The sequence below is a fragment of the Poecilia reticulata genome, chromosome 5 (genome assembly GCF_904066995.2).
Source record: "Poecilia reticulata chromosome 5, P_reticulata-male-v2, whole genome shotgun sequence".
NCBI lineage: Eukaryota > Metazoa > Chordata > Actinopteri > Cyprinodontiformes > Poeciliidae > Poecilia > Poecilia reticulata.
The window spans coordinates 4446784-4474297 of record NC_088834.1 but is presented as its reverse complement, the minus strand read 5'-3'; the positions used below and the strand labels follow the sequence as shown (position 1 = coordinate 4474297).

The window sequence follows — 27514 nt, the reverse complement described above, 5'->3', positions numbered from 1 at the left end:
ACTGAACAAAGACCTGCCATGGTGCTGTGGACCAACAGGAAATTACTTCCCTACTATTGGCAATAATTCATGGAGTTTTCCCTAAAAATTACACATTTGACAGGAAGATTGAGGGACAATCTGGACCAGAGAAAAAGCGGGACATGGAGGATTCTTATCTAGCTCCCTGTGGACTCAGGATATTCAAACACACATCAAGGCAGCATATGATCCTGGTGATCAGACAGGCAGATTGCCGGGTTGCTCTGTGACTGACAACAGAGATGTTAGAGGGGAGGCAGGTGAGTGAGTCTTAACAAAGTCCCAATCCAAATGTTTCCTCTGTGCCAGAGCCCCCTTTTCAATTTGCCATGTGAGATCTCACACTGTGATTAAATGTAAGAGGTAGACAGCAAACGCCAGCTTTAATCACTGCACAAACACAAAGGGAAAATGGTCGAGTTTTCCGATCCACTAGAGTGTGAAAGTATGTGATTTTCTAAGACCGCTGCCAGGAATGTGTTGGTTCCTCGAGTAAAACTGCCACCACCACTTCGCAAGGACACTTTTACAATAAGTTCACAAACAACAGCCGCTAGGGCACTTTTCTGCTTGATAAATGCATTTGTAAGAAGCAGTGTGTGTGTGTGTGTGTGTGTGTGTGTGTGTGAAAGATACCAGGCATGTGGACCATCCTGCAATTGCAGTTCTCGACCAGGTATCGCGTCTCGCAGTCAATTCTGCAGGCAGTGATGCTGTAACTGCTGAAGAAGTCGGAGTCCATCGCTGTGGACTTGCAGTCGCCCCACGGTGGGGGCAGGTAGGTCAGCTGAAAGAGAGAGAGACAATAAAAACCCTCTTTAGTCCCAAAGTGTTAAAAAAATCCTTCCCCCCTTGTGTGATGATAATGCAGTCATTTGACCTTGCACTTCCTGTCAGGAAGATGAGAAACTTGTTACTCAGTCTGTAGCAGAGGCCATTTCCCAACAGACAATGCACATTACACAGGTCATTTGCTGCATTAGACTCAGAGAATGAATCCCATTCTTACTTCATGGTGAATACATCTGTACAGTGATGGTTATTGTTGGAGTCGGTCTCCTACGCTCTCCTATTTCTAGTCTCCCTCTGGGCTTTCATCGTACTGCCCACTCTTCATAAGAAGCCCAATAGCACCAGCTGTGTAGTAGAAAGTGTTCGGCTGTAGGAGTTTCAGCTTTTTAGTGGAACAAAACCCCATGCGCCCCGAGTTTAAAGCAACAAGTTTTATGCAATTCTTATCCAGCATCGGTAAAATTACGCCCTCAGACTTTTGTCCATGTTTGGTGGTAATCTTGCACAAAAGTCTACTGTGAGTGATTTCACACTGCCCTGTGTGTTTTATGCTTGACCTCAAAGTGTAATTATCACTCTCATCGCAGCTGCATTCAACAGATGCATCTAATTTAACTGAAACCAGGTATTTACTTACACTACAGCTATGTTTTCCACAGTCTAACATTAAAATCAGAATAAATAATTCCCATTTTGATCCATTAAGATGACCATGAATTAACTTATTGTTAGACTGGGGCTGGAAAAATGCATCACAATGTAAGTGTTTCATATTGATGATTATTTATTTTGGATTTTGTTTTAAATAACTGAAATCCTACCAAACTGATGGATGGAGTGAACTTTCCTGGTTAAGTCACAGGTTTCACTCCATGCCAGTGTTTTGTTATCTTTAAGCAGTTATGAGGCATGGTGGCAACAGGCTGTTGCTAGGTAACCAAAGAGTGAGTGAGTGAGTTGATGCCATCAACCTAGCTTAGCAGGCCGTGAAAGTTTGAGCGGTTTATGTTTTTCCTCTGTCTACATCTCCCAGAATACTGTGTGGTTCTGGATCAGATTTCAGCTTATGTTCTATCAGATGTACTATCTACTGATATTGATCACATGTCTATCACAATATTGTTATTGGCTTATTGAAATTAAGTCGAGGTACAAACTGCTTTCTTCCTTAACATCCTGGGGAAAAAGAAAGAAATCAGCAAAGACATCAGGAAGAGAATTCAGGAACTTCATAAGTACAATTTCTAGATGTCCAAAAGCAACACTTTGCAAACAGCTATATGTAAATGAAAAAATAAAAAACAGTATGGACATGTCCTGCCATCATACTGCTTCAGAAAGGGGATGAGTTTTCCAAAGAGGACGAGGTTTTGGTGCAAAACGTGCATAGCAACCTCTGCTGCTAAGCTAAAGACTTACACGATGCTGGCTGATGGTGGTAGAGAGTATGATTAACCACAGCAATGGTGGCTGTAGACCAAATTTACGAGGAGGACCAGATGAGGTCACTGTTCTTTCATGGAATAACAGAATGAAACAAAACATAACCCATGGCAATGTTTCATCGCTAAGTGAGCCAAAGAGCCGCTTGTGGCTCTGGAGCTGCAGGTTGCAGGGACCTGCTGTGATCTGTGATCCTATCTCAATACTACTGAAGCTAAAAGTGCAACACTTTTTACTTTTAACTTAATATTAAAGTAAACCTGTGAAGGTAAAACATGAAATTGGTCCAAGAGAGAAATTAGTTAAATTTTCTGTGCCAAACCACCCATGACCCTCTGTGAAACAAGTTCATTAACATCAGGGGATGAAACGATACTAGGTGGTGAATTAATCCAAAATAAAAACCCATAAATTATAAAGAAAATATTAAATTAGTCCAAAAACATAAAAATACAGATCCCAATTTCCAGATACACTCAGGGACAAATATCTGGCAACATAAAAATAACAATAATAAAAAATATATATTATTTTGCTCTGATGAAGGTAAAATTGAAATGTTTGGCCATAATAACCATTGTTACATTTGGAGGAATAAACAGGGAAGCCTGCAAACCTGTTCTGGGCTGGCAGCATCATGCTGTGTGAACGCATTGCTGCAGGAGGGACTGGTGCACTTTGAAAAATAGATGACATCATGGGTATAGAACATTATATGCACATTATTGAAGCAACTTCACCACATATAAATGGTTCTTCCACATCCAGAATGGCATTTTGGATGTTTTTAAAAACTCATTATTCTGGCATTCAGCAAATAGAAATAGTTCTGGTAATTCTAACTGCCCTAAAACAGAGATTTTAACTGAATACAAGCTATTATACAATATACTTTTCATATTACAACGTAAGTAGAAATGTAAGAATGCAAAAACCCCCCCAAAACTCAACTCATAGATTTAGAAATTGAAATCAAACCATTGAGTATTGTCTGATTTTGAATTGAGCCAGTATGTGCCCATATGGTTAACATGATTTCTAAACACACTTATAATATCTTAGCCTTATATCAAAATTAAACACTGAAGTTCTTCAGACTTGGCAGACAAGTGGTTGATTATAATCTGACTTTTCTATGACCGCTCACATAACATAAAGGGTGCTGCATAATGTTAACCTCTTTGGGATACATCAAAGCAGAAATGAAACCTTCTCTGCTTCATACTTCAACATCAAACTCAACTTAAGAGCATGAGCTCAGAAATAGATCCTTTCAATCAGAGGATTCAAATTGGAGTCGCATTAGCCAGAAATCTAATAGTGAATGAATGTTCCTCCAAAAGAGCCACTGCAGAAGGAAAGCTTGAACCAGAAATGAACCAAAAGTGAAGCTAAATGAATTATTTTAATGGACTTTGCTTATATTCATATTTTAGCTTTAGCTGCAGCTTGGAAGGACGTTAGAAACAGTTAGAAAGACCTAAGTGCTCAAACCTATAAGTTGGGAGGGAGACGCACATTTTTTTACAGATGACAAACACATAATTGTTCTTTGAGGACAGTCATCAATAGTTGTAGAATAATTACAAAAACTGATTGATGAACTGAAAGTGCTGAAAAGACAAAGCTGAAACGGATCAATAAGGCGGAGAAAAGGCTGAGAGCTCCAGGATGTAGAGGTGTGATGACAATCTCTTTTATTCTCCGTGAATCTGGACCACAATTAGGAATAAAATACAAATTAATTTTCTTTCAAAGAAAACATCAATCTAAAAACTTTACGGGAGAATTTTATTTGCTCAGCCACAGCTCCCAAAGATACTCATGGCAGAAGAACAAAACTGCACAAACACAAAATAAGTTTTTATCTAAAACCAAGTATGGTAATGGCAGCATTATGATCTGAGGTATTCTTTTCTTTGAATTGAAGTAACGTTTAATGAAGATGAACAAAATGATAAACAGCCCTAAAAGTGTGATAGTTTGACCCCAAACCTTCAAGTGTCTGTCAGAAAGGTTATTCTACAGAGATTTCATTTTTAAAGGAAAAAACAAACGTCTATGGCTTCATCACAAGAAAACTGCCGTTTCAGAATGAGCCAATCACAAACCAGAGACAGTCCAACATCTGCTAAATATATAAAGAAGGGCTGTGGACAGGAAATCCATACTTTAATAAATTTGGAGAGCTTGTGGATGCGGAGTAGGCACATATCGCCAAGTCGAGATGTAGCATGTTGACAGATGGCCAACAAAGAATACTGAAGGCTGCAATTGAATAAAAAAGGTTCAAAAACAGCGTGCACACTTATGTAATCACATTATATGTTATATTTATTTTTGAAATATAGATTTAAACCAATTAGATTTCATTCCTATTTGTTAGAAAAGTGATTTATCTTCATATTTCTTATGTCACAAATAATTTGAACAAGTCTATTGTAATTAAAAAACAAACAAACAATGATCTGAGGGAAGATATTCATATTTTTAAAACTAAACCAAGCTTATTAGATTTCATTTATTAGCAATGAATATTTATATTTGATTTAAATGTAATAAATATAAATTAATTGCACCCAGAAGTTCAAGTTCAACCTTGAATTTCACCTATTCTTTTAACTTTTCTTTCCGATATACAATTTCTGCAATTTTTAATGTTTGGTTTAAGACAAAGATCAAAACATTATGACATAAATAAAACATGCAGTCTATGAAAAACCAAGGAATAATTACCCATAAGACAAGTTTAGGAAAAATAGCAAGAAAGCAACTGAATCCCCAGTAGTGAATAAACCAGCAAAGTACAAATACACAGATATGAATAAACATGAGATCATATTATTGACCACTGGAGAGATAAGAGCCCCAGACAGATAAATATCCTAGTGTGTAATAATAGAGTTCAGGAAACCGAAACAATTAAATTAATATGTAAAACTGAGTAAAATAGCTGTAGCATTAATTATGAGTTCAAATATAGAAACATATACCTTCTTCTCCAAACTGAACCTCAGTGAGCTGCATGTTTACTCACGTTATCACATTGCTGATGCAACCACAGTAAGCCTCCGTCATAGGAAAACATTTTTTTTCAACATAAGAACATCAGCAGCTCTAATTTGCATTTAATCCAACTGAAAAAAACCCCGCAAAACTTGATGCATTAAATAAAAAAGAGGGCTGTAATAATAAAAAAAGGACCCTTGTGTGTGTCTCCGTTTCGTTGGCTCAACGTTTGCACCACTGAGTGCTCACAGAGCAATAAATTAAAAGGCCACCATTGTGATTTAGGAACCCGTATTTTACAATTTGTACTAGAGTGCAGGAAGCAGCCATGGGTGCAGCGAACTGGATTTGGTTATTAATAACCCAGGGCGATGTTCAGCATGCGCATAAAGTATTCACACACATTACGATGCACTTTAAAAAAACACAGGTACCCACAGCTAAAGAGCTTTCCCAATGCAAAACACAGGAAACATAAGAGCTGCAAGGAACCTGATGATCGAGAAAAGATTCAAGATCACATGGACAGCACACATGGTGGAGAAAATAAATGGTTTAATAACAATAGTTCTGCCGTTTTAAATGCTCCACGCATTTACAAACTGTCAACATCACTTCCACGCAGAGAACCATCAACCAGTGTCGCCCAAAGTGAGTCTGGCGTAGAAGATTTAAAGACATTTTAGAGTGCGGTTAGCCGTTTAACAACCAGAAGGAAGGAAACAAATCACGATAAGACGTTGACCTCAATTCTCCCTTCATTAACTGAGCGAGAGAGCAAATAAAAGGTAGAGAGGAGGAAGTCTGCATGAACCAACGGACAGGAAAAAGGGGAGGATGGAGATATGCTGGCGGAGGAGACATTTGCAGGATTTCTGCTCTTTATGTTAAAAAGGGAGACAGATATTGCATTTTTTTTCTTTCTTTTTATGGGATCATGGTGAGTGACAGTTTGGCCAGATGAAAAGTCAGTGGCAGCTTTGCACTACAGGATTGCTGAAGCAGAGTTGAATGAGTGTGGGGTAAACTGCATTAGATTAATGAAGAGTGAGCCTGCCAGGGAATAAATAAACAGAGGCAGGCTGAAGGGAAGCAGAATGTAGAGAATGATATTAAAGACAGAAATTGTATTAGCAGAATTGTAATGAATGTTGGAGAGCGGGAAAAAAAAAGAGGAATGGAGCCAATGAGAGATAAAAAGAGATGCATACTTTCCTGCAGAAGCGACATTGGCAGCATGCAAAATCCTGCTGCAGCCTGCTGACACAGGAATGCACTGACTAGTTGTGTGGACGTGGACGGACTGAGATTACCACCAAAATCCCCCTTTTTTCTCCTTCATTCATTATGCATGAATCTGTTGCATATTAGGAACCAGAGAGTAGGATTTGTCTGGCTGCAAACTGGCCATCGCACCCACAAAATTATTCACAGCTGAGAGGAATAACCCACATTTACTTCGTTTCACTGAACAAGACCAATTGTGACAAGCTGACTGGGCAAAGTCTGTGTTCTTTATTTATGCTAAAGCCCCATGTGGGTCTCTGTGAGAGGGTTGCACAAGAACCTGAAGTCTCTAAGGTGCACGCAAACATGAATAAGCCCTTCAACCTCGTTATGGCACTGTTGGCTTAGAGGTTAAAACATGTTCAGCAGTCAAATAGCTTTATTTATCCCATCTCATATCAAAAGAGGATTAGAACGGACACTGTCATCTGTTTGTATCAAATGTTTTTGTCCCTCTGTCTGAAAATCAGGATTGCTTTTAGAAAAAACAAATGAATGTGTACCCCAGAGTTTGGTAGTAACTAGTTACATTTGCTTGAGTAACATTTTGGAAAAAGAGCATTTTTACTACGCTGTACTGTTTAATTTTACTTGAGTGATTTTGTTATGAAGTATCGCTACCTGAGTAAAATTTCTGGATACTTTAGCCATTGACTGGAAGAAGAACAAGTTGACACTGAACATCTTAAACACTTCGAACTGCATTGTTGCTGAAATGTGCCATATAAACTAACTTGAAGGATTAATTGATTGATTGATGCTCTTACTTGGGTAAAATCTTTGGTACTCGACCCGGCTCTGGTGAACCACGTCTTTATGAAAGGAAAAACAACTTTGGTCCTTGGAAAAACTGGTAAGATGCCAGTTTTTTGGATCAACATTTTCCAGTTTTCTGGCATCTTACCAGCTTTTTTTTTTTCAAGTTCCAAAAAGTCAAAGTATATTTTGCACAAATAACTTATTGTTCCATGTCTGGCATGTTGTGTGGAAGTGTGGGGTAGTAATATTCTCAACGGATTTATAAAAGGAGAAGGAAAATACAACTTAAGAGATTTTCAATTCAGATTCAGAGACGTGATGAAGCAAAAATGCATTTCAATTAAAGGTCTTAGTTTATGGAACAACATTTGGAGAGAATCTAAATCTTTTTCTGTATTTAAAATAAATCTGAAAATCATTATGATATACATATGATTAAACTGGTGTTTTTGTGTATTTGAAATATGTTTGTCATACTCTGAGTTTAGCTAATTCTCCTGTATGTGAATTCAGGGGAAATATAAGTTTATGCTATTTACTGCTCCTTTTAATTCATCATTTCTTTTAGTTGTTGCGTGAACTCTTCATATTTACTATTGAGTGAATGAAATGGAAAAATAAAATGAAGATATCTAAGAAAACAGTGAGTAATAAATATGGCAAATATATAACCCTTCGAGTTAGCTGAATTTCCAAGATCGAATCGGATATGATCTGTTTTTATTGTCAAACAGCTGAAGCATGTTTTCCAGCCAAAGAAACATTTCTTAAGCCGCAGAGCAAGCAGAGCAGCTTGCAGGGCAGCAGAGAGCTGAGTAAATGCTGATGTCACGGGGTCTTCATGCTAGAAGAGGCTGCACCAGTGAGGCAGGGGGATATGAAGGAGCAGCGCTGGGGGAATGGGGTCACAGCTTTGAAAACAAATATGTTGTGGAGATATTTCACAGTGGTGGAAAACAAATAGTGTTTTAGGTCTGGTTTGATCTGTGACCATGCTGCTACATGTCATTCCCTACCAGCTAGCATTTCGAATCACTTTCAGAGCTCCATTTCTGAGGAAAGGGAAAAATGGAGAAAGTGACTGGCTATAAAATTTCAGTCGTATAACTCGCCATCCTTTTGTCCTTTCAGAGAAAGCGCAGTGCTGGCCACGTTTATTGGCGCCCCTGGTAGCCATGTCTTAAAAGAATTATAAAACAGATTCCTTTTTTTACTACAGAAGCATAATTTCACACTGAAAATGGAGAAACCTTTAATTCAAGTGGGGGGGAAAAAATCTCATATTACAGAAATATATAGTTGTTCCGCAGCAGCATGTTGGAGTAGTTTGTCATATTAGTCCTGATTTGTCGTTTTGGAGACTTTTTTTTTCATAATATTTTGGTTAAGGTGTTGCTTCTTTTGGACAATTATTCCCTCTGGTTTTGGGCGCGGTGGAGCTGGAAGGATTTTCAGTCTTATTTTTGACTTTGGGACAGTTCTTATGACGCACAACTATGGCAACCATGTGGGGATTTTTGTTTGTCACAATCATGAGCAACTTATTAGCCTCTCAAAAGCACAAATAATATCTGAATTATGACCAAAACTCACAGAGGAGAAAAGTTCATCCATCTTTGTGTGTTTTTTGTACTGAAGTGAAGTCATTCTGCAGTTTTAGGAAGCAAGCGACTTACAATTAATTGTCAATAAATTTTTTATTAAAATGAGTTCCAATTGATTAAATTAATAAAGTCTGCTTAAACCTTCTTTTAGTGTTGCAGTTTGGAGACCATCCAGAAGAGGGCGGCGCTGGTCATCCCTTAGGCGGAGCCAGTTGAAACAGGAATAAAGATGGTGGGACCATACTAGAATTGGAAAGGGAAACGGTCCAAGCAGAGTCCAGTGTGAGATGCAAGATGCATTTTATGTTGATCAGTTTTCACCTCAGTAGCGCTGATTCAACCGAGGAGCTGCATGATGGAGCAGCAACAGCAGATTATGGAAAATTTATTTATGTTATAGATGGTCGGCCATCTTGAGCATCCGTCTTATCGATCAATAAATTGTTAGTCGATTGATAAGATCAGCCAGCTTTAGATTAACTCATTAACCGATAATTTTCATCCCTTGTTGATACATACTTGTTTTTTTTTTGGCTCTAGTGGTTTTTATTTGATAGTTAATTGACAGGAAAGTGGGTAAAAAGAGAAAGGGAAGACATGTGGCAAAGGTCACCAGGCAGGGAATCGAACCTGCGACGGCCGCGCCCGTCGAGGACTAAGGCCTCCATATGTGGGTAGTGCTTAACCCCTACGCCACCACAGCACACCCTACATCCTCACTTTTGATTAAAAAGTGACATTTTACTTTAACAACGCCATATTCAGCACCAGTTTCAGCATCCGCCTGTTACAATGGATGGAGAAAACATTGATCTGGTTGAGTCCTATAAATACCTGTGAGTTCACCTTGACAACAAACTGGACTGATCTATTAACACACATGTGGCAAATAAGAAAGAACCGAGGAAACTCTTCCTTCTTAGGAAAATCTTTCAATGTGTGGAGTCGGTTCTTCTGCATTTTTTATCAGCTGGTTGTGGCCAGCGCTGCATTCACTGATGCTGCTTGCATCCGTGTGCGGGATCAGAAAGTGTATGTCTGTGATGGGTGGGGGAGCGGACTCTGTTGGGAAGCTGGTGGAGGAGAGGATCTGATGCAGGCCGTCCTCTGTAACCACACACACCCTCTGCAGGAGGCTCTGGGCGCTCAGAGAAGCAGTCGCACTAACGACTACAAGTTTCTGTGTTGGAGAACAAAGAGAAACTGGAGAGGCGCCATGAGGCTGAACAACATCTCCTGCTGACCATGCGCATTTGCAAATATCACAAGTATTATGAATATGCCGGCTCTTTTCTTTGGCTATGGTGTTCTATAGTTATTGTGCTTCCTTAAGGTTTACTTGATGCTGTGAAATATGTTATTTTGTAATAGGTGGGAAGGTAGGCATCATTTGCATATTTTAAATAAACTACAAAATAAAAAAAAATGTTTTTATGGAGCTGTATTTTTTGATATGTACGACTGTCTGTCATTAAACTCACAATGCAGAAACCAAACAAAACCAAACAAAAAATGCAAAAGGAAAAAAAAACAAGACAAAACAAATACAGAAAAAGAAAAACAATATTTAAATTCCTGTCAATGGCAAGAACACAAAGTGTACACTGAAAACAGTATACACGAATGCATAGGTTTATTATACTGTCACTACTTTATTCATACAGAATTATGAAAAGAGAAATATTTCTCCTGTGTATTTTTCTAAAGCAAATCTCCACAGAAATCTGTTTCCTCGCCCCAAAGGTGGAGATGGAGATGAAGCGCTCTTCTCATGTCTTCTAAAACGTACGATGACCTTCGTAATTTTAAAAGTGAGTTTTGTTTTAGTAGTTCAGTCTGTTGTCCCCTCTATATACATTTTTTGTGTGTGAAATCGCATCATAGTGGATAAAGAAATTTACTAGAAGGATGTGTAACCAGATGTGTGGTTGTGTTCACCGCTGTTTTGAAGTTTCACAGTAGAACTTGTTCAAAGACAACACTTTGTCACGTGTTTGCACCAGAATAGCTGCATCTTTTTTTTTCCCTCTTAGAACCCCAACAGAGGTTATATAAGAACTTTGAAGAATAAGGAGGTCATAACAATTATTGCCCTGCTTTATAAATCATCACGTACTCTCTGTTTACTCTATTTTTTTACTCTATTTTTTTTTTTTTTTTACACTTTAAAAAAATGCAAGTTTACAAACCCACAAAAGCCACACATTTGGTTACAAAACAGGCTAAATGTTTATGGGAAAAAGTATATTTGTGACTTTAAATATCAATTTAAGATGGAAAACATCAGAAAAGAGCTACTGGCCAAACAAAAAAGGGGTACCTGAAATGAAAAGCAAAGATTGAACAGAGAGTTAGATGGAGATTCGTAAATGTTTGGAGCTGCTGCTCCACTGACAGCAAACTGATCAACCCTGCCAGAGAAACCTGGGCTGTGAAGGAATGTCACAACCCAAAGACACAGGCGCGCTCAACGATGAAAGGATGGATTGGAGGCAGATGCATCATGGATAACACTCACACCTGCACAGGATCTTATGATCTTGCATGCACAGATTTATACATGCCTTATGTTTTAAGGCAAATAAGAAATATTTCAACTGTTCAGTGAGAGTTTTTTATTTTGTACCTCTAAGCTGCTTAACATTTTTCAGAAGTAGAGCAGCACATGTAAAAAAAAAAAAAAACATTGCAAAGAGCCTTATGTTTGGCACAAAAATGATAAATGGATTATGCTGGATTGAGTTTGAGGTAGAGTCCACAGGGACGAGAATTTGATATTTTTGAAGTTGGAAAAAGAACTGAGCTCAAACAGCTTTGATATCTTCTTTAATCATCTCTGCTCAAAGCAACACAACTACATAAAGGTTTGTGAAGCATTTATGTATGAAGCAAAGGGTTGGTAGACACGGGGAACTCAGTACAAAAAAATAAACTAGAAAAAATAAAATGTTACAGTAATTTACTAAACCTTTCACTTATGTGTATATATGAAGTATTTTTTATCATACATTTGGTCTACTTGTGTTGTAAAAAGGGCAAAAACTATTTCTGATTTCTATTCAGTTAATAGAAAAAGGTGAAGTAGGGATGCATCGATTTGAAAAAAATGGGCCAAAGTCAATATCTGATATTAATATTGGTATTATTGCCAGATTACCAATATTTACTGATATTAAATCTGTGACCACAACTTCAAAATGTAGGTGGATTTTTTACATGAGCTGCTTGTTCACCTGCAGTCATGTCAGATTTGAAGAAGTTGATGGGAAATTTGTTCTGTTTACTGACGTGATTCTTTGTGAGTCACCAAAGTGAGTGGAGTTTTTGAGTCAGTTACCCAGTAAAACACAGTACACACTGCACCAAAACCAATGCAGGTCTGCAAAAAGGGGCATTTTTACCCTCACTGCAGCTAAGAAACCTTGTTAGAGGCACACAGGTTGCATAACATTTTGAAAAAGACAACTTCTCATTTTTGATGATTATGTAGAAAATTGTTGTCATTTTATTTCCATTTTTAGATTAGATGTTTTTGCAAAAAGAAGCATTATCTAAAACATTAAAAAATAAGGACATAGTTACAAAGTATTGGCAGGAAAACGTATTTACAAACATTTGTTTTTTATAATTTCAGCCAAAGTTATAGAGTGATTATGGAAGAGCAGCAGGTTGCAGACCCTGCACTATAATGTCAGTGTATTTAATATCATCCATTAGTCATAGAAGAAAACAAATAACTTTTTTTCTCTTATCTCAGATTTTGTTTTACATTTTCTTTACGCACTGTAGCTTGCAAGCAGTAATTCATTCTGTTTGCGGTGAGTGATTAATACCCTTCCCTCCACAATAATACAACACAACAAGCTAAAGATTTATTACCACAGTGACTTGATGAATACATTTCTACTCTGTGTACAGGATCGGACGGCAAAGAGCAGGAAACAGACGGGTTCTACCCCCTGCAGAGAGCGCAATGTTGCAGAGAGAAAACCATTAACTCATCCTCAGCCATTCGTCTCATCCTTATTGGAGCTGAACCGAGCCGAATCGTTACCTCGCCGATCCGCCCCTGCCTGGGCTCAACCAAGTTGATCAGTCCCTGCTCGAGCTGCGCTTTGATTAGTTGGTTTTGTGAATGGATTTGGGTTACAGCTAAAGTGAACGAGTTAATGTAGATGACGAATCTACATTAAATTGCACCTTTATCTGTCTCATATTTAGTTAAAGCACTTATGCAAAAGTGCTTTAACCAAAACCTCTGATAAAGATTCAGATGAAGACAAAGAGTCACATATTTTTTTTCTACAAAATAAACATCCCAGTGTGATATTTCCCTTTGTTTGAGTCTAGCTTGTCTACTTTTCAGTGTTGTGTAAAAATAGGATGCTTTGGATACTTCCAAAAGGAATCTGTAGAAAAAACCGCTGCAAAAAAACAGACTTTACGGGTCACGCTGCACCATCATGTCATGCTTGAAAAAATGTGAGTTTTCTGCAGAAGCTCCAGAAACAAACAAAAGCATTCAGATTATAAGACATTAAAAGTACCAAACCCTCCAGTGACGGGAAACCTTGAATGATATTGATTCCATTTAGAGGAGTAAATGAATATTTACCACTTTTGAAATCGGACTGTAATGAAAGCTACAGTCACTTCTTTCATCATCTGCATTTGCATTGACCATGTAGTTGCATAATTTGACATTTTGAAAATAAATTTGCTTAATGGAAACACGGCAATTTCGAAAAGCTCTCATTTTCAATAAAAGTTTTGGCGTAACAATTAAATGTTTTTTTTTTTAACCGTATCAGAATTGGCTTGTTTTGCAAAACTGCAAAACAAGTCACACCAAGTCACACGATCAACAATTGGATGTTGCCACTGAAGCAAACCACGAGGAAGAAGATGGCAGGAAGTAGTAGGAGTTTCATGGCGCGGCATCACGTGAACAAACTTATTCACATGTGATTTTAACTGTGTTTCTTATGTAATGCAAACACCGCAATTGCAAAATTATGTTTTTTCTACATTAGTGGAATACTGGCAAAGCTCTGCACTCATTTGTAATGGAAATGCAGCTACTGATGGCTATGCAGACATATTTTAGCATGTTTTCAGCGTTCTGTGATCTCTTCCAGGACGTACCCGTTGCTCTTGACAGGAAACAAAGGTCTGAAATCCTGGAGCCACTCCGAAGCCCAGCTGGTCTATGAACGGCGGCTCGTCCTGCGTGTGGATCTGAACCTTGATCCCAGCTTCAAATGATGTCTCATCTGTTGATGGTAAAAGGTTAGGACGGTTACAACAGGGATGATGATTTGTATGCACACACGAGCCTACGCCATCATTACTAACCAGAAGGTGCTAAAGTGTTGCAGTGTTGGAATATATTTCAGTCAGGGGAGTAAAAACAGACTGGAAACTGAAAAGTCTTAGCTGAAGAAAATCTTAGAAGCTATCATTGCCTATTCATCAAACTCTGAATCACTCCATACATCATCCTTTCTCATGAATGACAAACACTTTGGTATTTTTTTGCGGGTTAAATAGCCTGAATAAGGAGCGAAAGGATAAAGTGAATGGATTTTCCAAACAGATTAGACGATGACAATGCCTGCCTCACTGTAGCCTTGCTTACTGCAGAGGAAATGAAAGTGAATGTATGAATTATTAAATAAATGATGATGAGGATAAAACAAAATCAATACAGCTGAGAGCTTCCTTCCCCATAGCACTCTGCTGTATAGATTTTAAATCAAAGAGATGGGCCTCTTTAGACTTGAGGGAAACCCCTCAATGACACACGGACTTAAAGCAACACCTCTGCAAGCATATTTCTTTCACAATAACTGACCTAAAATGCTAATTATGCAGTAAGCGATTCGGCTCCTTCGAGAGCCAGCTTGGTGATAATGTCCAGAGTCTGCTTCCTGCCAACCCAGCCCTTCTCTTCCCCTTCTTGGTTGTCACTCGGCATCATCTTCTAAGCGGAAAGGCTTTCTCGCTATTTTCAATTAGGGAGCTAAAAATTGTGGCAGGAGTTCAGCAAGAAAGCTTCGACATGGTGTGACAGATTTGAACTGCTACATACTGGTCCAGTGAGATTGAATACCGAGCCGTTTTGTTCTGCTGCCAAGGAAAATGCTCGAGAGGCGGCAGATAGATATACAAAAACAGAAAGCATCCCGATCTTCTGCTTTAAAAGCCACATGCCATGCTTCAGTCATGGCCATCCTTTGTGGGTTTCATAGAATAACAATCACTTTTTTTCACTTAATATGGAAGAATTCATAGTATCTGCAGACATTCTTGTTAGGGAAGCTGAGAAAAAAATAAAAAAATAATAACCTTGTCAGTTAGGAGTCTAAAAATGTCTCAAACGAAATGTAAACCTTTAGACATATATTTCCTTCTGGTATGTTTTGTTGTCATTTTAACTTGTAAGTGTGACTTTATTACCATTTTACAACCAAAAAGCAAAGTTTAAATTAATTGCATTAAAAAATAATTGCAGACATGATATAAAACATTTAGTACTGAGTCGAGTTTAAGTGAGCTATGAAGATTGAATCTTTAAATTTTAACAAAGACCACAGATTGAAAATATTAGCATTGGTTTATTGGGAATGATATTAAAATCTGATTAAATTGTTTTATCATAGATAAATCATCAGATTTTAAATTGTTTTGCATTTAAATTTTAAATGATGGACATGTTTACTTTTTAAAAATGCAAGGATCTATATTCATAGTTTGGTGGTTGTGTTTCCATGGCGACAAGATGGTAACACAAGTTAAATTTTTGCAATTTAGCTTTGTTTATTCCTAAAAAAAAATCTCATGATGTTAGCGGTGTAAAGAGTCATATTTACTAAATTATAATATGAATTCACAGGTCTGCTTGTCAGACTAAAAGTACCTTTGAAAAAGAACCTTTAATATACTTTATTAATATACTTTTCATTTAACCCACATTAATGTGATAAATATTGGTTTGATGTAATATTTTAATTTAAAATGTTTTCATTAACTGTAAGTGGAAATTATCATGACTAGCAGAAATAAAGGCTTTCAAACATCCATCTGTGTGTAAATAATCTTTAAAATGTGACAAAGTTCCTGAAATAAATGAGGTTTTAAGTAATATTCTCGCCTATGCTCAAAGGTTTTTATTTTTCTGCTTACATATTTAATTTTTTTAGAAGAGCAACACGGAACCAAATTAAAATTCCTCGTTTGTCTGCATGGCATATGGTTAAACAGGAGATTATTCTCAGAAAAAAAGAACAACTTTGCTTTAAGATTAGAGGTTGAACATTAAGCAACAGTCTAGGGCTGTAGTGATACAATAATATTACGATACGATACACGATATTCTGCTCACGATACGATATATTGCAATATTCAGCAAACGATACAATTCAATACACTTTTGCGATTTTCTGAAAGATTTTAGAGGGACAGAGTGATTTTGGTGACATTCTGTGACTGTTATTGAGTTGGATTGAATTCATTTAACTGAAAACTGATTAAAAGCACCAACTACACAATACCTGGCTCTGGTTGGACACAGACTTAAAGTCGACAGCTGGACAGAATAAACCAAAGAAGTGGTGAGAAAACATGTTTCTTTTAATTGAAACAGCACAAACTGTAGCTTATATGCATTTGTAAAGTAAACAAAGTGCACCAAGTACCTGCTCTGAATAGTTTGATACCTTTTTAACACTTAACATGTGAAGGAATCACTCTAAGCCTGATGACCTAATCCCTCTCCCGGCGAAGCAAGCAGTGAGTGAGCAAGGTGACAGTTGGATGTTACGATACTTGCGGATGAATATCGATTTTTTTCTAGGAAAGAAAATATCGATATATATCGCAAAATCGATATTTTTACACAGTCCTACAACAGTCATGAAAAAAAAACAACTTATTACTCAACCAAACTTTAACCAAGCGAATCAGGATTCATCAACCTTGTTGGGGTTGAACTTCTTTAACCACGCGACTCTATTCTTGGTGTTTGTTTGTTTTTGTCTCAATTAGCCTGAGTCAGCTTCGTGAGCAGGCAGCACACAGAAGAAGCCCGCTGTGATGTCATCAGGCGCTGATAATAGACTGACTATTTCTTTAAATCCTTTTGATTGCATTTGAGGGAACAGACGGTTCCCAAGCAGAAAACGTGCCCTGCGTTGTATTCCTTTTCTTTTCTGTGAAGCTCTGTTCATGTCGAGTACAGCCACAAAAGTTCAGCTAATAAGACAAAAAAGTTTCAAATAATGGGAAAAATCTGAACAGAAGCTATTTTTACCATTAAGAAATCTCCTTTAGTAACTCTGCATAAGGTTTTGTATAAGTCAGCAAAGAAATCAGAGCTGACATTATTTTCTCCATGAAATCCCAAAGGAGCTCTGTGTGATTTAGGTCATGACTCTGGAGGGTTATCCTCAGACTTTCACATTCTCCTAAGAAAGATATTTTTATTCAAGCAGCTGATCTTGTTGTGTAAACCACCTCTGTGGTTTGACGATCCCTTAGCTTCCTCTTATTTATACATTCTAATCTGGCCTGCAAACCTTCCTGAACTTTTCTGATTAGATCAGATCAAATTTGCTGTGTTTGTTGTAAGGATGGAGAATTGTGTTTCTGCTGATCTGGTGGCAGGTTTTCTCTTTTTTTTTTTGCACACATCACCCTTCAGTTTGCAAAGGACACGGTCATTTAAATATGCTGAATCAGACAGAGTCTCACTTTTAATGCTTTATTGCTGCTGTTAGGAAATAAGTCCCTGAAGTCGTGGTAGATGATTCATTTCTAGGAATACTAACATTTTAAAGCAGAAGGTTACGATGCTATTAAAAGCATCCCCAGTATTTTTTTATTACTGCAAGAGGTCAAAGCATAATGAGTATGATTCCAGAATAACTCATGTGTTTGGAGACTAGGACATGTTTTTTACCTTCAAATATAATTATAATTTTAATCGTTTTTAGAAAGAAAGATAATAAATTAAATCTTCAAGGTTTTTCTTCAGTTTAAGAAATTTTTAACTTTTTACTTGACTGGTTGGGACATTAAATATTTTTAAGAGATTGCAATAAAATACACAATAAAGTTATCATTGTAAGAGGCAAAATTGAGACAAGCAGAGTCTAAAAATCAAAGTAAGGGTGACTTTACATTGGAGTGCAGTTTTCCCCTCTGTCATTCAGTTTTTTTAGGTTCATAGTTGACCTCAGTGACCTCAAACCCCTTTCACTGATCAATTTGTCGTTAACGTGATACCAGATGATCCAGTGAGATCAATGGAGGGTTTTTGTTTCAGATGACGCAGAACCAGAGAGACGTGTTTATATCTCAGATGTTCTGATATGTAAGTCTTATTCTTGTAAGTCTATTTTGTACTAATGCTGTCAATTTATTACAAAAATAATCAGACTAATCACATTCTAGTGTTGTTATTAATCACATTTAACCACTATGCTTAACTTCCTAAGCTTAAAATGTAAATATTGTCTGCACATCTAGTTTATAAGGCATAATGGGAAAAAAAATAAGGGACATTCAGGTAAAATATCAGTTAAACAAAAACATGTAGATGTGTATAAAATGTGTATTTAGAGCATTTCCTCCATAATGTAAACATGCAGACTGTTTCATCATTGAATTCAGTGCTTTAAAGAAGAGCAAGTCCTCAAAATGATACAATCTGTAATAGATTCGGCTGATTAGATTCTCTTTGTTGCAGACATGTATGGAGATGGAGACACGGAGTCGCCTTTGCAACATGGAGCCAGGCGTAGACTAATAACAAGGACATATCTATTTGCAGATTCATCTCTATCTGACTTCTCTGAGCGGCTTTATGAAATCTGCCTCACAGATCATGATCCGTGTGGCGACGTCCCAATATGGATCGGAGCGTAAAGGCGGTGGGTCGAATTCGACCTTCCATTGAACATCGACAGCATTCAGCTGATCAGAACAGACTCATTCAAACAGCAGCAATATCTTTCATAAGCAAAGTTGTTTTTGTAGCCTTTTCCCACATGAGATTATGGTTTCATTAGATGCATCCAATGCTTCAAATTAAATCAGGGGTGGCATTTTGTTCTCCGACGGTATTCAGTGGCAGTTCTTGAATAAATGCGACCCCAGGTGAGTCTCTCTTTCTGTGACCAGCATGCGATTCATATTACTAGATTACTGAGAAGCAGACTAGAGGACACTTCACTGCGTTTTTAGGTTAGCCAAGAATCAATTGTTTTTACTTTCACAAACTTTGCTTTCGGGAGTCTGAATCACAACAGTTAGACAATTAAATTGTCCCAATGTTATACAAATACCACAAATGTTCATTTTTATTTCTAAGACAGAGGTTTCATAAATCTCAAATTATGCTTGAGATTTATGAGATATTATGATAAATCCTTTTGCACCATATAATTGTGCAAATAAGATTAAAAAAATTAATTTGCTTAATGCAAACATGCTTATTTTGAACAATTTTGCGCTAGAATAATGTGTTTTTTCACAGACGTATCAAAATAGATGTATTTTGCAAAACTGCCATTGAAACACTGTTTTGGGTCACGATAGTCACGTGATCAACAGCTGGATGCTGCTACTGGCAGAAATGATGAAGAAGACAACAGGAAGTGGCAGGAGGATTTCCAGCTGGCTCCACCAGAGCTCTCACAGCATCACACACGTCATTAAAGTTTGCCTCATTCCAACGTTGCTCTTCTGTAAGACGGCTGACTACCATTTCTCCAAAACTCTGCAAACGTAGACGCGCCCAAGTACAAGGAGTTTGTCACTGCAACGTCTAAATCAGACGGCGACGTTTTCTGTGATGGTTGAATTATTAATGTATCTCATGTAACTGTTTACATCAATCACTGCCATAATTTTAATGCTTTATTGAGAGAACAAGTTTATTCACATGTAACTTTAATTTAATTTCTTATTTAATGGTGTTTTTTTCAACATTAGCAGCTCCGTTTGCAATAAGCAATAGAAAACTTTGTCTGGACAAAACCAACAAAACCAACTTTCTGGTTTTCATGAGCTCTTGTTCCATCTCCTGATAAAATGTCGCTCTACTCAGTAAGCCACACATTATATATTGTCACTAAGCCTCTAACCCTGTAAATACATTGCCTTAAAAATGCATTTTTTTTCTTGTTCTGTCAGATTTGAACTTGCAGCTCTCCTGCCTAATAGGCGGGTAATGTCTAGGTGGCTGCATTTGTTTCTCACAAACAGTCAGAGGCGTTTTTCTGCTGCGTCAGTGTTTGAGTGGGTAAATAAGATGCAGAGACTGTAAAGTTATTTATTCACTAAAGTAGAAGATTATTTCATAAACAGCCTATTTTGGGGATTTTTTTTGCGACTGAGGAAGCATTGCATCATCGGGCACTCGTCTGGTAAGCGTCACGTTATGCAGATTGTTAAGCAGCAACTCAATTAAAAAAAAGATTTAAAGTCAATTAATAATTGATGAATTGCTTTGATATGTTGAGGTGTTATTTGTGTATAACACAAAGCATTAATCTACTGCTTACACTGTTTTATTTATCCATACGTAGCTTCAGACAACCCTGATCTGAAGTAGTGGAAAAAAAAAATATGCATATTAAATGTTTTATTTATAACTGTGAAGTTCTTTGGATCTCAGCATTTCTTTTTTTTTTTCAAAACTCGATGAGACTTTTTGAGGTGAAACGTTGCATACTGAAAAATCTTTGATAAAGTTTGCATCTTGTATCACTGAAACTACTTATGTGGCTTTAGTTTCTAACAAACCCCAAAATATTTGTCTTCAGACAGGTTGGCAGGTTTCCCTATTAGCCAGAAACTTTCCAGCTTTATGCATTTATTCCTATTATATGTCTTACTTTGTGATTTTTATCAACAAGTAATCTCAGATTAGGAATATCAGAGCCTTTCCTGGAAGTGCTTCGAAAGCCTTGAGCTCTTTATGATTTGTTTTCTAAGTGTTTGGTAAAATATTTAGAGCTCACCGTTTTGTTTTCTCTCATTTTAAAAGCCTGTATGTATTTCTCACCACACCATCTGTTTGCCTTCCAGTCAGACTATTTCCTTTTGCCCAAGCATTATTATTTACACTTATCACTATAATTTTACATAATTGGAGGAACTCCAGACTCTGTGTAGACCAATCCGTGACCTGTAGAGTCTCATCCTATCCAAGTATGCAATTATTGTACTGGAGCTTTGTTTGGGAATATTGGCACAGAAAAATTAACACATTTATAGATCCTAACAGAAATTAGCTGCTTTGTTTTGACATGTTATTTTTAATGAGGTAACACTCCTGTTTAGTGTCATACTGAATAAAATGCTGATTTGTGTCAAGCTTTATTGTAATAAGTACAAAAACACTATTGCTCATCTGCCAAATCTACATGTTTTGCATATTGTACCAAACAAATTAATGGAAATGCTGCAACAAATTATGTTGACTCATGTAAGTTTGTCTGTTATTATGGGAGGTTGCTGTCCCCAAGAGTTGCTCCCTGTTTTATCCTTAAATGAATCCCAATCAGCAAAAAGAAAACATTTCCATCATAACAGTCAGGTAAGGAGTTTAGATTAAAAATATGAAAAAGTATAACAAATCTCAAAAGAAATGCCAGAGATTGGAAAAACACTTCTTCTAAAGCATTTTTAGGGTTGTGGAATAAAAAACACAAGAAATTCTAACTTTCAAAACAGCAGCACATATTTTCTATATAAAATCAAGCATAAACCACAACAGTATAAATAATTTTTGAGCACAAACTACTTATATCCATGAACCAAACTGTGGTGGATTCAAACCTTTCATGTGTTTGCTCTTCAGAGGAAATTTACCTCTGCCCTCACTTTCTCCTTGTCAGATACTATTTGCCCAAATCGCTAACTGGCTCACTCTATGCTGACATTATGTAAGTAAATACGGCTCTGAGCCTTCATTCTGCATCCAGGTCCTGCAACAGAGCCTCGCTGCCAGCGTCTAACCCTTTCATTACAATAGATGAAACAATGTTGCTTTTGTTGAGTGTTTGGGTAAATGCAATTCTTAAGTGATGCATTAAATATTTGTTTGAAAATGCAAGTTTTCGTCTTGTTGCAAGGAGAAATTCTTGGAGGTTAAAATGATGCATTATGTAATCTGGAGGACTGAGCCAGATTGATGATGAATGGTGTCTTTATACAGCTAATCACTGGCCAACATTTGGATATCAAATAAAAACAAAACCTGTGATTAGGAATTTCTTTATATATATATATATATATATATATATATATATATATATATATATATATATATATATATATATATATATATATATATATATATATATATATATATTTACAATTTGATTTCCAACTCATTTAGTATATTTTCTACATTTAATCAGTTTCAAACAGATAAATCCTCTCTTACTGGTAGCTCATCATCAACATTTATTTGTTGAAATAACCTGAAATGGATTCTGTGGAAAGGTATGTTTACAAAACATTAAAGTCAGGAGTATCTTTGATTGATTGATTATAATCTGTATGACATTTGGAAATGTAATTAAACTGTAGGACGTCATTTTCTGGACTTTTTGGTTTATACTTTGTCTTTTCTGTATAAAATGAAATAACCATAAAAATTTAAGACTTCATTTGAAATCAGCAAAGTATAAATTATTATTCCTGCAATTTATTTAAATTTAAAACTTTCATTTTGGTTTGTGTGTTTTTTATCATATCGGATGTTATTTTCAATTCTCTTAGATTTTAAAGAAGTCATATCTAAAATCTAAAGTCACATTTCATATTTTGCAGGGTTATTTATAAAAGTAAGAATTTAAATGGGGATATTAAGAAGATTTTGCGGTGTTCATATGAAAAGTCTGAATATGTGTGTATTGAGATCAATGCTGTGGCATTCACAGTATTCTGCTGCATCAGGACCGGGTGCTTTACTTCACCATGTTGTCAGCATCTTATTACATATTAAAGGATCGATAAATATATTTCTGTGATTTATGAGTGCCCCCAAGTGGTCCGACAATTATTAGTGGAATTAATCAAAAAGTAAATTATGCCATAAGCTTCACTTTCAGTTAAAAAAAGTCCAACATCTGAAGCTAAGTGGGAAAATGAATCTCCAAATAATCTCTGCCAACCAGATTAAGCGGCGATGAAGTTGTGTATGCTATTGTACTTAATGTGTTATTAAGAAATTCAGAATCATGAGTATTTTCCTATGTCACCGAACAGAAGACACAAATATTTAAATGTGTGACGAGAGTATTAAAAACACTCTGAGCTCTTAAAAGAAGTAGAAGTATTCAATAAAATCCATATAATTATACAGTTAATCTCTCCTGCAGTAAAAACCAAATAGTTATTCAATAACATTATATAAAGAACAATAAATATTATAATTCAATCATTCAGGCGTGAGGTAGCAGCGGCTTATATTTAAATATTGCAGTACAGATAAAGCTTTCCGTGCTGAGCTTCTTATTTAATGATGACCACCAGTGCGGTCTTTTTGCGATATTATTTTCATAGTGCTTATAAAACACTGAGATAAAACACGCAGCAGCATTTACAGCTGCATTAAAAGCAAAGAGTCGGAGGCCAATAAAGCCTCTCTGCAGATGAACCTGAATAGATGAGCAAACTCACGTCACAGATCGAGTCTCTGAGCTCTTCCCATCTTTTCTCATGGTTCCTTACAGGTACACTGTCTTGCAAAGAGATTCATGCATCCATTACATTTTTTAACCCAATGCAGACCAACACAAGAAAGCAAATAATTCTGAAGTGAAAGTTAAATACATAATTGTCCATTTTTTTCCCCCTGTGCTTTGATATTCAGCCTTTTTTACTTTGATATCCCAAAATAAAATGCAACAAGATGTCTCCAAAAGTCAGCCAATTTGTGAATTAAAAGACAAATTCAAAAGTGAAGTTAGATAATTTGTCGACAAAGCAACTGTTAGTCAAGGAGTCTACAAACATGACCTTTATGAAAGAACTTTCTTCCACTTTATTTCTGTAATAAGCCTGCAAGACAAACACCTCTGAACTGCATGTGATTCATAAACTACCCGTGAAAATGGTACAGCTGCACAGCTGAGAGTTCAAAATAAATAAACCATCGTAAGTCTCCTCATGCAGACCAAATTCAATTTTATGCCTATTTTTTTGCCGATATGCAACCAATAGGTGAAAGGTGTGTCTCTTTTCACACCTCAAAAAGGTCTGATTTGTGCTACTGAATCATATCTGTGTGCAACATTTTTAAAGAGTCTCCATTTAAAATGCATCATGTCACATTTTATCATTGACTTGAGACCTGATGAAATGTGTCAGGTCAATGGCTTCTTCTAATTCTGTACCAGAAGAAGCCAGACGTGTTAAGCCTGGACGTAAACAAAAGCTGGATTAAATGTGATTTCTTGTTTTTTCTTTGCTGACTCAGTTCAACAACTTTAAAATCCGTCTATAAACAGCAGCATCCGTCACTACGTCTGTAAACATGTAAACATGTAAACAGTGCTCTGCTGAAGTCACGTCTGAGTTCTTCTTCTGTGCACAGCGGGTTAACAGAAGTCTGATTTTGGTCGTATTTTATTACCAGCAGTAACGGCCATGTAGAAAAACTACATTTCAGCAAAAAAAAAAAAATCTGAATTGAGCTTCAGGACTTGTTGTGTGAACGTAGCCATAAATGAAACAAAACGTTGCTTTGATCGTATCTTGAAGTATTTCTCGAAAGGAATTAAAGTTAACTCCAAAATTGCCTTAGATGTAAAAATCTGAAAGAGACTGAAATTGCGGTTAAAAATGGCTTTTTTGACTCAACAGGGCTAAATATATACACTTTTAATATTTTTATTTGTTAAAAAAATATACATATATTGTTTTCCTTCCACATCACAACCATTTACTATTTTGTGACAAAATACTTTGCGGTTTGTGTTTGTACCATTGCAAAAAGCATCAAGACGTGTTAGTACTTTTGCAAGGTTGTTGCAGTGAATTTTAAAAAAAATAATAAAAAAAAATCTTAATGTCAACCAGTCAATAAAATTCATCCGTGTGTCGACTCTGTCAAATGATCCCTAAGAGGAACATTTTGGAATTTGTTGGCTCATATGATCTCTGGAGATAAAACAAATTTAAAGCATCGCTTTAATAAATGGATTTAAAGCTCCAGGATTACATAAAGAGAGCTCACAATGCATGCAATCTAGCCTCATCAAGCTAAATCTTATGGATTAGACGGGTTGCTTTACTCCCCACTGATATTAAATAAATTACCATATCTGAAATTATCTGGCTCCTCTTCTGACTTATGTGCTACTCTATTAAACTCTAAGCAAGCAGAAAACATAAATATAAAGCTTGGTTTCAAGTTTAGATAATCAAATCTGCAGACAACTTGATCAGCCTTTGAGTTGATCTTACCAGTCTCTCCCCACACAGGCAGGTATTCATCCTGCTGGATGTCCAACATCAGCTCCAGGCCGTTGCCCGTTCCGCCCTTCATCGTCACCAGAAGGGGTCGTCCATCTTGGCCTGAATTAAATGTGTAGCATTTCCCGTAGCGTGTAAATATCTGAAACACACACAGAAAGTCCAGGCTGTAATAACAACTCTAATGTTTCACATTCACTAACACAAGAGTTTCAGGCTTTATTTCCTACGAGGGATTAAAAAGTAAAGAAACAGCATCTGTTCAGGTTGAGCTACCAGACACGGATCTCAGAAGCCTTCGTGTAGAGAGCCTGTTCACAAGCTGAACCCTGTCCGCTCTCAATACTGCATGATATAGTTTGTGCTTGAGAAAACAGGACATGATTTTTGTTTCAGAGTTGGACGACCTATGTCTGGCAGATTTCACACAAGGCGGCACTGACATATCTGACCCTCCCCCAACAAAAAGGTAAAAATATTACCTCCTTTAGAGCTAGAAGCAAATCAGACCTTTCTGGCTTTTAAAAAACAAAACGGAGAACCACCTGATTTCTCTACTGTTTACAACAACAAATAGATTATTTTGGAAGTTCTTTCAATTATTTGAATTTAAGCCTGTGATGCTTTCTTAGGTTTACAAAAGGCTAATCTTAGGTTTATGTTTAGATTTTCTTTCTATATTAGAACAAACTAAGAATAGCTTGTCCAGGTTTTTTTTTTTTTTTTTTTGCAGTATCAGCTAATCAATACTTTGTAATACTAATTTGATAAGAAATTTTTTATGTACAAAACCATTGACAGTGAATGCATAAAGTGCAAGTTTTTTAAAATGCCATTTTATGCCATGAGCCTCAGTTTGCTAATTTTTCCTTCCAGTTCTAACTCAACATTTTTCAGTTTGTCTGCATTTGTCTCTGCTGTGTCTTTCAGTCATAGTGCTAGATTTGATCATTTCAGCCGTCATTGTGCTGGATTTGTTTTTAGCCTGCTAAGCTAGTTGATCAGCTACCTTTTGAAGGCTGATGCACAAATCCCTCTGTACGGCTAACTCTCCCTTTCCTGCCACAGATGAACTATTGGTGGCAAACACATCAGTAAGTTTCATATTCCTGTTTTTAACACATTCTTTTGGGTTACCTATAACAGCCCCGGGCCCATGGATGTGCGTTAACCTACCGGGTATTGCCCGGCACACCAGATGGCCGTTCCACCCCAGGTCAGAAACACTGTTTACATCGTAATGTTTTAAATGTGACACCGAACTGATAAGTTTGACTCAACAGGTGATTATTACGTACAGCATCTCTTTGTGCAGCAACAGGTGGAGAAGAAACAGGCCTAGGCACCCAACTAGCTCATTAAACTTGTGAGTATCCATCAGATTGTAGGAAATAAAGGAATTTGTCACAAAAATGAAAGTAATTGGTACATTTGTCTATGAAATCTGAACTATCCACACACATCGTGAACATATTTTGCACAATGTGCCTGATTATGGAGACTTCAGAGTTTTTTTTCACCCTTACAGCTGATTTGTGGTTGTCAGACTTCATGTGTAAACTCAAGGCATTGACATCTTTTGTCCCGGCCTTAATTTCTTTTGCATCCGACACGAAATCCTTCGTCATCCTCACCATCCAGGCTTATTTTAATTTACAATTCTCCTTCCACTTCAGCTGGAATTTGCATTTATTTTCTCCGCTGTTCATCTTCCCAAAATTACACACCGAGCCGCTAGAAACAGTTTCCAAAATTGATGTACATTTCTGGCAATAATCCATAAATTCCCTAATGAGGGAGTTCAGCTGAACAATTCGGATTTGTTGAACTCACCTTATTTCCTCTGAGACCTAGAAAAAATGGCCCTGAGATTTAGATTTAATAATTTATAATCAAATCTAAGGCCTTAAATTTAACTAAATATATTTTATAACTTTCAATGCTTTTTAATGCCACACTTAAACCCTGTTGTATTACAAGATACAGCTGAAACAGTTTTCCAACATGTGTACTTTTAGTTCATGTTGCCAAAGGAGAAAAGGAAACAAAGGAAACAGTGAAGAAGAAATAGAAACACATTCATTCTACGTTTCAACATTTATGAC

General features: G+C 36.7%; 1 protein-coding gene across 3 annotated transcripts in view; it reads right to left on the bottom strand.

Moving 5' to 3' along the window:
• asic1b (acid-sensing (proton-gated) ion channel 1b) overlaps positions 1 to 27514 on the bottom strand; it is a 203500-nt gene that overhangs the window by 11181 nt on the left and 164805 nt on the right. For all 3 annotated transcript variants that reach the window (XM_008408900.3, XM_008408898.3, XM_008408899.3), the window contains 3 exons: positions 25401 to 25551; positions 14061 to 14188; positions 658 to 808 (listed from right to left, as the gene is read on the bottom strand). In XM_008408900.3, coding sequence (XP_008407122.1) covers positions 658 to 808; positions 14061 to 14188; positions 25401 to 25551 — 430 coding nt within the window. The remainder of the gene's footprint in view (positions 1 to 657; positions 809 to 14060; positions 14189 to 25400; positions 25552 to 27514) is intronic.